The following is a 14,550-nucleotide window of genomic DNA, read 5'->3' on the forward strand; positions in this document are numbered from 1 at the left end:
AATGATGAGCAAAAATTGAGATTGTTCCATTTCGGAAATACAAAGCTCTCGAAACTTAAAAATAATCTTCAGACTATTTTATAACTACCTGACAATCATTTCAAAATAAAAAATTCGTGATATTTCATGATATTATAGGTTCTGTACCAAGGAGGTTAGATAATAGGTATTTAGTCTAAAGTTCTAAAACATTTATACTTACGTTTGAACTTGGAGATTTAGATCCAACAAATGATTTGTTTTTAACAATTATTAGATTTTTTCAAATGGTCTTCTGTGGTATCTTCTAAATTGTGATACCATAAAATTTTAATAAAATAAAACACAAATAAAACGTATTGTCATGCAGCAGAACCTCTTCCGTGATTAAAACTTATTTCAACTCTGTATAGCTCCTTCTTTTTTGCTCAATTTCGCAGTATTATTTTTTGCCATTTATTTTTTCAAATAGTTATGAACGCATTCCGTAATGCAATTAGGGCATTGACTAAATTGAGGTAGAATAAAACGGCTCGGAATAGAATACACCTTGGTACACTTTGATACACCTTGAAACACCTTTGATACATCTTGATACACCTTGATACACCTTGATACACCTTGATGCACCTTGATGCACCTTGATGCACCTTGATACCCCTTGACACACCTTGATACACCTTGATACACCATGATACACCTTGATACACCTTGATACACCTTGATACACCTTGATACACCTTGATACACCATGATACACCTTGATACACCTTGATACACCTTGATACACCTTGATACACCTTGATACACCTTGATACACCTTGCCAAGTTGCCACAAAAAAAAATAGGTTAGATCGGTTCATCACTTTTGTCATTTGAGAAGGGTTCGGAATAATAAAACCTACTCTATACTGAGGGTCTAGGTACTTGAGTAGGGTTTGGAATAATAAAACCTACTCTATACTGAGGGTCCAGATACCTGAGTAGGGTTTGGAATAATAAAACCTACTCTATACTGAGGGTCCAGGTACTTGAGTAGGGTTTGGAATAATAAAACCTACTCTATACTGAGGGTCCAGGTACTTGAGTAGGGTTTGGAATAATAAAACCTACTCTATACTGAGGGTCCAGGTACTTGAGTAGGGTTTGGAATAATAAAACCTACTCTATACTGAGGGTCCAGGTACTTGANGGGGGGGGGTCCATGAGTAAGCAGGTGATAAAAACAAGACATTGATACAACAAAGAAAATCCGTATCATCATTGTCTTTTGAAAAGTTATCCGACATCTAGTAACAATGAGAAATTTCATGAAAATTTGAAAGTTCTAAAACTTGCAATTTGTTTTACTTTTGTAAAAGTTTTCTGTGCAGATAAACAAGATTAAAATTCCATAAATGTGCATACGGCTACTAGATGTGCTATTTTGTGCACTAAAAAGAGAGAAAATGAGAAGATGATTCACTATTTAAGAAAATTAACAAGATTAGAACAAGATTTAGAACAAGATCTAGAACCAGATCTAGAACAAGATCTAAAACAAGATCTAGAACAAGATCTAGAACAAGATCTAGAACAAGATCTAGAACAACATTTAGAACAAGATCTAGAACAAGATTTAGAACAAGATCTAGAACAAGATCTTGAACAAGATCTAGAACAGGATCTAGAACAAGATCTGAACAAGATCTAGAACAAGATCTAGAACAAGATCTAGAACAAGATCTAGAACAAGATCTAGAACAAGATCTATACAAGATCTAGAACAAGATCTAGATAAGATCTAGAACAAGATCTAGAACAACATTTAGAACAAGATCTAGAACAAGATCTAGAACAAGATCTAGAACAAGATCTAGAACAAGATCTGAACAAGATCTAGAACAAGATCTAGAACAAGATCTAGAACAGGATCTATAACAAGATCTAGAACAAGATCTAGAACAAGATCTAGAACAAGATCTAGAACAAAATCTAGAACAAGATCTAGAACAAGATCTAGAACAAGATCTAGAACAGGATCTATAACAAGATCTAGAACAAGATCTAGAACAAGATCTAGAACAAGATCTAGAACAAAAAGAACAAGATCTAGAACAAGATCTAGAACTAGATCTAGAACAAGATCTAGAACAAGATCTAGATATATTTACCAGTTTAGATCCCAATTGTCTGACAATGCATGGCAGCTCTGCTATCTGACCGGCCTAAATAAATATTAATATATTTAGATTAATGTCGTTTTTTAAAAAAAAAACCTTCACTTTAAGATGGGTTGTCAGATTCATAACGATACCCTTTAAACCTTAATCTGTGAATAATAAGGAAAATATCGTTCTCTCTCTATCTTTATATAGTCTCCTTTGTGAAAATGGAATCCTGCACACGATAAAGGAGTATTGGATTTTAATGGTTACATGAAAACAAATTCTCCATTTAAATATTTTCAGAAATCATCCCCGAGTACTGTAATAAACAGATTGACCTTTGGAAGTGAAGTACATGGCCTGTACAATTAGTAAAGGATTAGCGTACATCATCACTCTATAAACTAAATCCTCGAAGTTGAAAAAAAACCTTCACTTTAAGATGGGTTGTCAGATTAACAACGATACCCTTTAAACCTTAATCCGATTGTGGAATTGTGGAAAATATATTTCTCCCTTTATCTTAAAAATTTGTTAAAGGGACTGTAAGCGTAATTTCAAGTGACTCCATGCAAAGATGTCTACAAAACTACAACAGTAACCTTGAAACCTTTATCTGATCAATAATAGTCACTTAATAGAAAAATCTAAATTGAAAATAATCGAATTTTATAAAAAGGTTGATTAATATTTTATGTATTCTTGATCTGACAAAGCTTTTAAGGGTACTGTTGTGAATCGGACATGCGACTTTACAAACGGAGAGTCACTTTAAACTACACCTACAGTCCCTTTCATTATTTACACTATTATAGAATAAACTCCAATATTATGTACGTAATTGCAAAGGCGTTGAGCACTTGACGCAAACTTTTTTTAAAATCTTTAGCAAGATTAAGGTACTAATGCAAGGAAAGTTATTGCAGAGGTGTGCGAATTTTACGTACTTCAGTTTACTATCTTTGGGCGAAAAAGTAAACACAAGACGGATTCCACAGCCTGACATGGAATCAATTTTCACAAAAATAATCTATGAAATATTCTGGTCATAGGAAACTATTATGTGAATTTTCAAAATTATAAAAATTTATTTCTTTTATCCTCCTCGGATATTAGACGAACACTGATGCATCTATTCTTGTTTACAAATTCTGCCCAGAGAGAACTGGTTTCATTATGTACGCAGAGTATACGCGACCGCAATTAATTTTCCTTGCATTAGTACCTTGAGCAAGACTAAGATTAGCTTTGCTGTGTTTCGGATACAAAAAGTGGGGGGAAGGTTTTTATTGTTTTAAGCAGGAATTACTGAAAAAAGGTCAGTTTTTAAATTCTTTTGCCCACTGGCTTAAAAGTATCCTATTTCTTTTTAAAAACATAGAAACCTAGGAAAAGCTCCTTTCTGCGATATGTTTACACAGTTCTAAAGATTGTTATTAAAGGGGGGAAAGGTTTATTTTATACACTATACAATACATATGTATACAGTGTGACCTGAAAGCATATAAACCAGTAACACTTTGAAAAGTTATGAGCGAAACTTTTCTTATCCTTTAAAAAATAAATGGAACCCCTACAAAGTTACGCTCAAGGCCCTAAAGGAATTGAGTCTTTGTCACAAACTATGACTTTCTAATCTCTATATCTTTGTAACCCAATGCCGTAGACTTTAGATATTTCAAACTATAAATTCTGTTAGATGAAAGAATCTAAGTTTGAAATATCAAAGGTTTACACCATCAGGTGGAAAAAATATAGATATTTATAGAAAATTAGAGTTTGTTACAAATACCTTTCCGTAAGTTGTTCACGGTTTATTATTCTTAACAGCTTCAAGAAAGGTTCCTACAGGATAGTACAGCTCAAAGCAGTAAAAAGCAGTACAAAGCAGCTATGGTACAAATCAGTACAAAGCAGCTATAGTACAAAGCAGTACAAAGCAGCTATAGTACAAAGCAGTAAAAATCAGCTATAGTACAAAGCAGTTCAACGCAGCTATAGTACTTAGCAGTACAAAGTAGCTATAGTACAAAGCAGTACAAAGCAGCTATAGTACAAAACAGTACAAAGCAGTTATAATACAAAGCAGCTATAGTACAAAGCAGCTATAGTACAAAGCAGTACAAAGCAGCTATAGTACAAAGCAGTACAACGTAGCTATAGTAAAAAGCAGTAGAAAACAGCTATAGTACAAAGCAGTAAAAAGCAGCTATAGTACAAAGCAGTGCAAAGCAGCTTTAGTACAAAGCAGTACAACATAGCTGTAGTAAAAAGCAGTACAAAGCAGCTATAGTACAAAGCAGTACAAAGCAGCTATTGTACAAAGCAGTACAAACCAGCTATAGTAAAATGCAGTACAAAGCAGCTATAGTACAAAGCAGTACAAAACAGCTATAGTACAAAGCAGTACAAAGCAGCTATAGTACAAAGTAGTACAAAGCAGCTATAGTACAAACCAGTACAAAGCGGCTATAGTACAAAGCAGTACAAAGCAGCTACAGTACAAAGCAGTACAAAGCAGCTATAGTACAAAGCAGTACAAAGCAGCTATAGTACAAAGCAGTACAACACAAAAGAATACAGTAAAAAACAGAACAATACAAAACAGTTGAGTACAAAACAGTACAGTACAAAACAGTACATAACAAAACAGTACAGTACAATAAAGTACGATAGGAAAGTGCATTACAAAAAAGTATTGTAAAAAACCGACTAAAAATTTGTATTGCTTAAAGATCTTAACATTATAAATTCTTCAAACGTAATTCTTTTCTCATTTTATTTCCTTTTTAGGTTGATACAAATGGATTGAAGTATTTCTCATGTCAGCTCTTGATATTGGGAAAATGTATTTTTGTTAACTAAAAGTAAAAAAAAAACTATTTTATATCTTGCCGCCATTGCTATTAATCAACCGTCAAGTATTAACAAAATAAAGCCATTTTTAAGATATCTGGGTCCGACTTTATGACTTTGAGCTAGGTCTAGAGACGGTTCAACCACGTATAATCTTGAGTCGGTGATTCATGATTTGTCCATATTCTATATATCTAACTCTGTGTGGGAGGAATGTTTTATATACGGCAATAATTAGAATTATAATGAGCAAAAAGGTCATATTAAATTATACATTTAATATTGTTGAACTATGTAAAATAAGTTCGTTGTCTCTACTGCATAAAAATCCGCAAGAAACTTTCTATAAAGAAACCACGATTACAAACTATTAATTTTAAGATAGAAAAACAAAGATATTTTTACCATTTTTGTTCAGTCCAAGGTTTTAATGCCAGGTACAGTTGTGAATCGGAATGGCCTCTTTTCAAATGAAATGTAATTTGAAATTTAAGGAACATGTAATTGCGTAATTTTTAGTGACCCTCCATGCGAAATGGCAATACCCGATTCACAACAATGCCCTTAAAAGCTTTTTCTGGTCAAGTGTGAATAAGATATCAATGTTTATCATTTTTAAAACTGATCTTTAGAACTGTGAATTCTCTATGTAAGATAATTGCTAAGGAATTGAGTCTTTGTAACAAACTCTGATTTTCTAATACCTGATGGTGTAAACCTTTAATATTTCAAACTTAGATTTTTATCTAACAGAATGCATAGTTTGAAATATCTAAGGTCTACGGCATTGGGTTGCAAAGATATAGAGATTAGAAAATCATAATTTTTGACAAAGACTCAATTCCTTTCTACTGCAAGAAAATGTAAAGGAACTTTCAGAAACAAATACTTACAAAAACTACACTATTTTCCACATTTGGATCAAACAAATTACGCTTACATGTCCTTCAACAAGATCCGTTGTGTTGGAAGAAGATGACAAGTAATTAAGAAGATATAATGGGAGACATAAACAAAGTTGGGTTTCATCAAACAAAACAGAAACGTGTATTCAGTCAGGGGAGGTTTAAAGCATGGAAAAGGGACCATTTTGGTGTAGTTTGGCACGCAAGAAATTACTTATACCGTATACACTATTTATGAAAACTAGTAATACTTGACTTTTCAAATTTTTTTATAGCATTAAAATTTCAAGTTTAACTTATTACAGCCCCCATATTCGACAAATATTTTAAACAAGTCACTAGAAATCTACCCCTTCCGTCCTTCAGGAGAACCATTACTGTACCCTGGATAAACTCATTATAACTATTCTCATTGGAGTTCATAAACTTGGTGAAAATGGTATTTAAATCAGTTTAATTTGACAGACTCATACAACAACTGGAAACTAAAAGTAAAATATAAATTAATTCTTTGCTTCAATTTTCTTTATATAATTAAAACATACCTTTTAAAATTCAATTGAATTGTTTTTTTTAAATGCTGAAAAGAAAATTTTAATTAAGTATTTTTAAATTTTTACTCTTATCTTTTATCACTAAATAAGATTGATTAGAAAATATATTTGTTTCCTTAAGATGCTTTCTAAAATTTCACACTTCTTTTTCAAACCGCTCTGTTCGTTCTAAGTTAGCGAACTAAACGTTCTATTAAAGGGAATTTTCCGTTTTTTACCTCTCAAAACAAACTCAATTTTATTAACGACGTTAACGAAAGATATAATAGCGCCAGCGTTAACGATCTGTTAACGAATGTGTCATATAAAAATCGAGGGAAATTAAGTTTAATGCAATTTTATGCTGAAAAATTAAGAAAAAAGTTTTAAGCACATTCGTTTAATTTTTTACTTTCCGTTCTTTTTTCATGAATGATGTTTTTTCGTTTGTTAACGATTTTAAATTTTTCGTTAGTTTCAAAAACCTTGGAATTCAAAAACCGGAATGATGCCCTGTCCTAGTTATTTTGTTTTTTAATACAGGGTGTCTCAAGAAACATAACAGATTGTGAATAGTTTTGAATGTCTTCTTCCATTTCATTTCCAATATTAGAAATTAAAGACTTTTCCAGTTTATCTCGTAAAACAAATCTTTTACTAAAATTTATTTTATACTGAAATCAATTTTGATATAATATGTCTGCCATTTAATATTTTTATCATTCTGTTTTTGTATCAAACAACTGAAAAACGTGGCATTTTAAAAAATTCACCAAGTTTCATGTTTCGTGGGACACCCTGTATTTCAAGGTAAACAATTCTTTCTTTAAATAATCAGAGAAGCTCATCTTATATTTAGTTTTCAATCAACTCCTGCTTCTACAGACACATCCTTGGCAGTGAACATTTTCCTAGATTTACGTTAGAGCCTGGACTTTTTCAAGTTTAGTAAAAATATCGGATTACAGATTTTCAATAATTACGTCTTCGATATTTTCTTTCTCAAGAAAATCTTTAATAAAATCCTAAATATTGACGTCAAAGGAATTGAGCCTTTGCCACAAACTCAAATTTTTTAATCCCAATATCTGTTCAACTTAAAGGTGTAAAACTTTTATATTTCAAACTTATTTAATTTAATTTAATTTAATTTAATTTAATCCAAAATTAATGCATATGACCCTCTAGTGATCCTAATCACAACGGTTCTCTTCAAATCTTCATTTTATCTACAATGTGAAAAATATCGGGGTTTTTCTTTCTTGAAAAGTTTTTATTTCTCATAATTTCTCCCATTTTTGTAAATGAAACCCACGATGGAAAAGTAACTAAATCTAAAATAACTGGAAAGCATTTAAAACTCGTTTATTTTTGATCAGACATAGCTTTTAAAGGTACTGTTGTAAACTAGACATGCCAATTTTAAAGGTACCGTTGTGAACTAGAGGGAAATTATGTTTTTTAAGAAAAAGAGTATTTTAATTAATGCATGCAATTTTTAAGTGAAATTTTGCCAACAGTTCGTTTTCAAAAAAAAACTTTTTGTTAATCGGAACTTCCCAACCTATTTTTGTAGACATTTTAATTTAATTTTTTAGGTCATCAATTTTGGTTTTCTGTTCTCCTATGTTTCTTTGGTTAAAGTTTCTACGGTGTATTCTTCTGGTATTCTTTTATTTTATTTCTTATTTTATATCTTTTTCTTATTTTATTTATATACCAGATGAAGTGCACGGCGTTGCCAATGGAATTTTAGAAAAAGTTAAAAAAAAATTTTAATTTTGAAAAAATTGTCAACCAATTCGGTTCAGCCATTTGGCCAGCTATAGTTAACATGTATTTATAGAAGAGCTTTATTATATAGAAGATTAAGATCAATTATTTGTTGCAAGGGTACCGTTGTAAATCTGACATTGCAATTTTGCCTCACTTGAAATTATGCTTACAATTCCTTAAAACTATTTAAAATGAAAAAAAATTTTGTAGTGTTTCATTTTAGTGAATTAAATAAGATTTAATGGAATTAACTGTTAACATCGGTTTAAATAGTTTTAAAAGAAATACTAATTTTTAGCTCAAAATGTTGCACGTTATGTCAATCATATCATGGACAATTAAATGTACGTAGAAGAATCATCTACGAAATCCAGCAAACAACATTAAATATTCAACACTTGTGTTCCTAATGTCCAAAAATCCTTAAATATGTAAGCATTTCAACATTTTTTAGGATTTATAAATAGTTTTCTTAAAGGGACTGTAATCATTTTAGCTCTTGATCGCGACCTGAGATAAATAAATAAACGCAAAATTGCCCAAAATTGTACAATCCGTGAACTCACACTTCTAGGGGTTAAAGTGTACTTCAATGACGAAATGGGTCGTTTGGTGTTTTAAAGGATTTCATGATTAAAATGTCACTAACGATTTCATTTTTGTTTTGCATATTAAATTCAATATAAAGAAAAGGTCATATAATTATTGACGTATTTTAAATTTGTCCATACCAGGCAAGGGTAGTTCCAGGATTTAAGAAAGGGGGATTTACATCTGCCCTCACCCCAAACCCCTCAAAATTTGGTGAACAGTCTCTTTAAAATAAAATATTACCTCTAGTGTTAGGTTAGATATCATCTCGTTGTCGTAGTATGGAGTATTATAACCTCCACTGTAGAACAGGCTTTAAATCAGGTTGGATATAAAATATAAAGTGTATATAAATCTAGACCAGATTATTACACTTTAAAACCTCTCTCATACAGCAGAGTTACCAGAAAAAAAAGCGGAATTCGTGTCATTGTCTTTTTCCTTTGACGAATCTGATTTTTTGCTTAAAATGGATTGGACTACCGTTAATTCCTAACGTTTGATCTCGATATCATAATGTGGGCAGTTTAAAAGATATTGTCCTTACTTTTAAGGTATTAAAAAATAATTTTTTTTATATTCTGTGATTACAATTTGGTTACTTAAGAACTATGTATAAAAACAAGAACTTTTAAAAGTTTTAAAAGTTTAAAAGTTGTTCCTAGGGTTTAGCATATTTGTTTCTACCACTGAATCACCAACAAAGATTCTGAGACTTGAACTGCTGCTGGATTCGAACTGGTTTTCTAAAGTACAAAATATAAATTCTCATTAGAAAAGTTAAAAAATACTCTTGCGGATTTTAAGAAAATGTTTCAAGGATTTTCGTTAATTGCAATTGACAGCCAGTGACAAAAAACAATATCTCTCGAAAATACTAAATTTTTTCTTATTTTTAGATATTTTCGCTTATCTTTTTTCTCGGCATTTTTTTGGTTCACATTTTGGGGCTCGGTTTGAGTCAAATAGATTGTCAAGTACAATACATGGCAACTTAGAATTTGTACACTCTTAGTACAACTGTATTCTTACATCACAAGTGTTAACTCAGTATTGTGCCCGACAATTATTAATAATAGTGATAATTTTAGAATAAAGAGCTTATCTTACAGTTAAAAAGGTGCAATTTTATGGTGTTATCTATTTTCTGTTCTTACAATTTCTTATTTAATCATAAAAAACATGTCAAAACATATGTGAGAAAATTTCGTTTTCTTTGTTATATTTGACACTTGTGACGTCGTGTATAATTGATCCATTTCTCTGTTGCCACCTATTGTACTTGATATTCTATTTGGGTTTGAGTTATTAAAATAAAAACTATCTACATATTCATAGTTTTTGATTTTCTAGTTTTCAGAAATTCACAATAACTAACAGAACCTAAAGGTACAGTGGGACCCATAAAAAGAAGAAGTGTTTAGACAGAAAGTATTATTTTAAATAGTCCAATAAACAGTCTTCCTAATCCACTGTTTTATGGGTCCTATACTAAATAAACAATTAATTGTGATTTTTAGAGTGCGTAGGTTTTCATCAAAGCCAGATCCGCGATAGTTGCTTAATACAAGGGCGTTGATCAACAATTATCTCACCCAATCAGAAATATTGTTTTTAGGTTGATTTCAAGCATTTAAGAAAATTCTAATTCTTTGATCTGATATATTTTAAAATGGTTTTAACAACAATTATTACATTGAATAAAATATTTACCCTAGAACTGCAACAGGACAATTTGGAATTGTAATAAACATCTCAGATATTTATGATGCATTGATAATGTGAAACCCTTGAATATTTAATAAAAAAAAAACAATAAGAGCTGATCGTAACTTGAAACTTTATCTGTGGTGGGAACTATTGAATAATGGATATCAGGAATAATGCTTGATCCACGAGATTAAATAATGCTTTTTCTCCTCATGTTATTAAATTCTAGATTAATTAACCGATCGGGATTAAGGATATTCCATTCTAAAGTTTTCAGCTCAGATTAATGATAAAAATATATCTATAGCTTGTTTCTTTATAGCTTAAATTCGCAAGTAACTTTACTGAGTACCCTCAGCTAAAAAAATCCATTTTCAAATGAAAATGATGGATTTATTAAGAATTTTTTTTACAAAACTAGACATGGCACCTTATGAACATGAAATGTCAATTGAAATTACGTCACAATCCCTTTGATTAATTGCCTTATTAATTGATTAATTGGCGTTATTTCATGTCCTTATAAAATGTATGACATGTAAGAGTTTAATAAGTTTTTTGTTTTTTGAAATAACATTTTTTGCATTTAAAGCTATTTAATGACGAAGGTAGTATTTTTTTGCGTATACTTATGTTTTGTTTGGCTTAACTCCATTAACTATACTTCTTCACAAATTAAATTTTTAAATTATTTGTTCGATCTAAATTTGAAATATCCAAGTTTTCTATTTGTCCTGAATGTAAGTATAATATGTAAGTAGTTAAAGCTTATAAAATCCATAACTTGAGTATTAATCTATCTATGGGGGATATCCTATCTCAACTATTTATCAAGATTGAAGGGAAAAAATGAAATTCAACCACTCTAAATTATGTACTTTATAAACTGAGGGAAATCATGTCCTGGATAAGCTGGGACAAAAAATTTTATTTTGTTGCTTTTTTGAGCCGAAAATTATTTCTTAAAATTCCACTAAACGGCGTGGCATCCTACAAAACCGAAACATTAGGAGATAAGAATATTGTAACAGAGATAAAATCTATTGTATTTCACGAATGAAATTGTTTTGAATTTCTAACATGAATCAGACAAATAAATTGAGTGTATGCCACAAATTCAAATTTTATAGTCTCTATATTTTTGCAAACTGTTGGTGTAAATCTTTGATTTTCAAACTTCCGTTATTTGATGCAACAGACTTTAAATTTTAAAATATCTAAGGTCTACTACATTGGGTTGCAAAGATACAGAGAGTATCAAGTACAAAAGGTGGCAACATATAAGTGGACCAATTATACGCGACGTGATAAGTGTTAAATATAACAAGAGAAACGAAATTTTCTCACATCAGTTGACATGTTTTTCAAGATTCAACAAAAAGTGTAAAACAGAAAATAAAGCATATAAAATTACACTTTTTTACTGTAAGATAAGCACTTTATTATAGAATTATTACAATTAATTATTAATAATTTTGTCGGACAAAAAACTGAATTGACACTTGTAAAGTCAGAATACAGCTGTACTGATAGTGTACACATTCTACATTGCCATCTTTTGTACAAGAATCTATTTGACAGGGATTAGAAAATCAGAGTTTGCTTTGCTCATACTTGAGCGTAAAATCAAAAATAAGCTTCGAGCACGCACCTCTGACCCTTTAGTAAAAGTAAATTCAACCTAAAGTCTGACCGCGTCAACCTTGTTGCACCGGCTAGTCCTATTGAGTGTCTGCTTTATTTACACAATGTCCGGGCGATACAGTACAAACTGGTACCGGAAAAGTTGACCCTGCTCGGAAATTCAAATGTACTACAGCTGCCCGTTCACAGTCACAAAGCATTACAAGAAATGTGGCATAAATCTAACCTTTTCCTTCTGTAAATTTCAAGGTAATTTTAATGCCTCCCTTTGTACTTAAACCCTCAATTTAACCAGTTTTCCACAGGAGGGTTTTTTTTCAGCGGAGAATGTTTTTAATACCGCGGGCGACGCCACAAGTGGATTTAACGGTTCTGTTAATATTCCAGAACACTGTGACTTTCGATCACAATTTGTCCTAATAAACATCATTTTTTTGGCTTTTGTCTCGAATACTTTTTTGTCGGCATATACATTTTGAATAAAAAGTATAAAACATCTAAATCCGTAAGTTTAAAGGTTGTTTAATTAAAGACCAAAACGCGTATAATTTTAACTAGAAGAAACCGAATGCCTCTAACTCTGGTTAGTCCGGTGTGGCCAGAAACTAATTTAGTAGTTGCAGGTGCTTATGTTATGTTATTACAATAAAAAAATATCCGGTCGTGAGTGAACGATGGTTTAGATTAGCTATAATTCCATTTCACCTCTCAAAGGGTCATGTGACTTGCGAGATCCAAAAATGACATTTATCGGAAACAAACAAACAAACAAAAACAGTCAATTATGATACTTTATAAGAATACATAAATGTATATTTTGAATATATGTTTATAGATTGGGTTTAGTTTTCAAGCAATATTTACAAATATGTGCAGTGTGCTAGTATAATATTATATATTTGAAAATATACAATGACATAAACTTCAATCTCTTTATACCAGGATGAGAAATTCTTATCTTATCATAGCTTATCTTATCTTATCTTATCTTATCTTATCTTATCTTATCTTATCTTATCTTATCTTATCTTATCTTATCTTATCTTATCTTATCTTATCTTATCAGGATGCATAAATGATAAATCAGTAATTTTTAATTAGCGTATTTGGCAGAAGGTAATGTTTTACTCTAAGAAGTATGATTATATAGGATGACGTCAGAACTGTTGTATTGTTAATTCCTTTCTACAGGGTTCAGCTTTATCTTTTATTGTCCGAAGAGGATGTCAAAACAAAATTTAACCAAGAACATGATGGAATTTGAATTACAAGTAAGAACATTGGAACAAGATTGAAGTGCAGAAACTGAAGTACAACAAGAACTATGACGGGGTGTGTGCAGACGTGTGGGCACCCTGTTTAATCGCTTCGACCAGCAACTATTTTATGTTATACACATGCATTGTTAAACATAAAATAAACGTTAAAATAATTGTTTGAAGACTGATTTTGAACATCTCTAATTACTAAAAACACCAACGATTCAGAAAATCGCGCTACTCCAGCTGTTTTGCCTGAATCAGCGCGATTTAATACCAAAGTTGTGACCTGAGATTATATATTTAGTTGCTTACTTGATGTATGAGTAGAAGGAAGGGCGAGGAGAAGTAAATACCAACTTGTTGGTAAACAACAACAATTCTTTAAATCCTTTACATTCACCATTTTATCTGAAAGTTAAGAAACATGTTTCTACTCTAAAATTGAGTTAATTCATGTGGTTTAACCTTTTAGTCCATTATACATTTTTGTAATCGTACCTAATTTTGAAATTTCTAAGTTTCAGAATTTTAATTTATGGATTCAGGTTTGAAAAATAATCAACAAAATTTAGATAAATTTTTGCTTCAGAAAATTAATAATTTAGTTCATATGTGTACTAAGGAAGAACTCGCGAAAAACGAAATTAATTATTCTTAAAAATTAAATTAAAAGCGACTTATACTAAAGAACGTAGCATATAGATATAGTTTTAAAGGTACCCTATGTTAAAAGCTTGTTTATGAATAACATAGAATGCTCAAAATGAACTTTATTTATTTTTACAAAATTATTCCATGAAAAGATTGACTAAAGGAAACACAGAGAAATTCAATGAAAACACCCCTGTAGCCGAAAAGTAAAGAAAATACATGAGAAAATATTAATTTTACTGTTTCTACATCCATTTGAGTTAACTCAGTTAGCTGTGTTAACTGTGTTAACCTTTTCTATATTAAAAAGATAAATAAAATAAAATTATGTCTTTGTTAAGAAAAACTATCGCAACTGTAAAGGTGATTGTTATTGTCTCTTCATAGTTAGAGGGAAATACCCGATTCACAAGGGTACCCTTCAATGTTTTGTCGGATGAAAGAGATTGTTTTCAATTGTGGTTTCTCAATGGCGACGTCAAAAAATAACATACAG

At 30.9% G+C, this 14,550-nt stretch overlaps 1 protein-coding gene across 1 annotated transcript in view; it reads right to left on the reverse strand.

Annotated features, from left to right (window-relative positions):
• LOC111702175 (uncharacterized) overlaps positions 1 to 13,825 on the reverse strand; it is a 31,608-nt gene extending 17,783 nt beyond the window's left edge. The window contains exons 1-7 of the mRNA XM_023473775.1: positions 13,716 to 13,825; positions 9,449 to 9,533; positions 9,031 to 9,088; positions 2,114 to 2,186; positions 1,842 to 2,049; positions 1,497 to 1,668; positions 989 to 1,041 (exon numbers count right to left, since the gene is read on the reverse strand). Coding sequence (XP_023329543.1) covers positions 989 to 1,041; positions 1,497 to 1,668; positions 1,842 to 2,049; positions 2,114 to 2,186; positions 9,031 to 9,088; positions 9,449 to 9,533; positions 13,716 to 13,806 — 740 coding nt within the window. The 5' untranslated portion in view covers positions 13,807 to 13,825. The remainder of the gene's footprint in view (positions 1 to 988; positions 1,042 to 1,496; positions 1,669 to 1,841; positions 2,050 to 2,113; positions 2,187 to 9,030; positions 9,089 to 9,448; positions 9,534 to 13,715) is intronic.
• Between the last annotated feature and the right edge of the window lie 725 nt (positions 13,826 to 14,550).

Source organism: Eurytemora carolleeae, unplaced genomic scaffold (genome assembly GCF_000591075.1).
Source record: "Eurytemora carolleeae unplaced genomic scaffold, Eaff_2.0 scaffold367, whole genome shotgun sequence".
In the NCBI taxonomy this organism is placed as follows: domain Eukaryota; kingdom Metazoa; phylum Arthropoda; class Copepoda; order Calanoida; family Temoridae; genus Eurytemora; species Eurytemora carolleeae.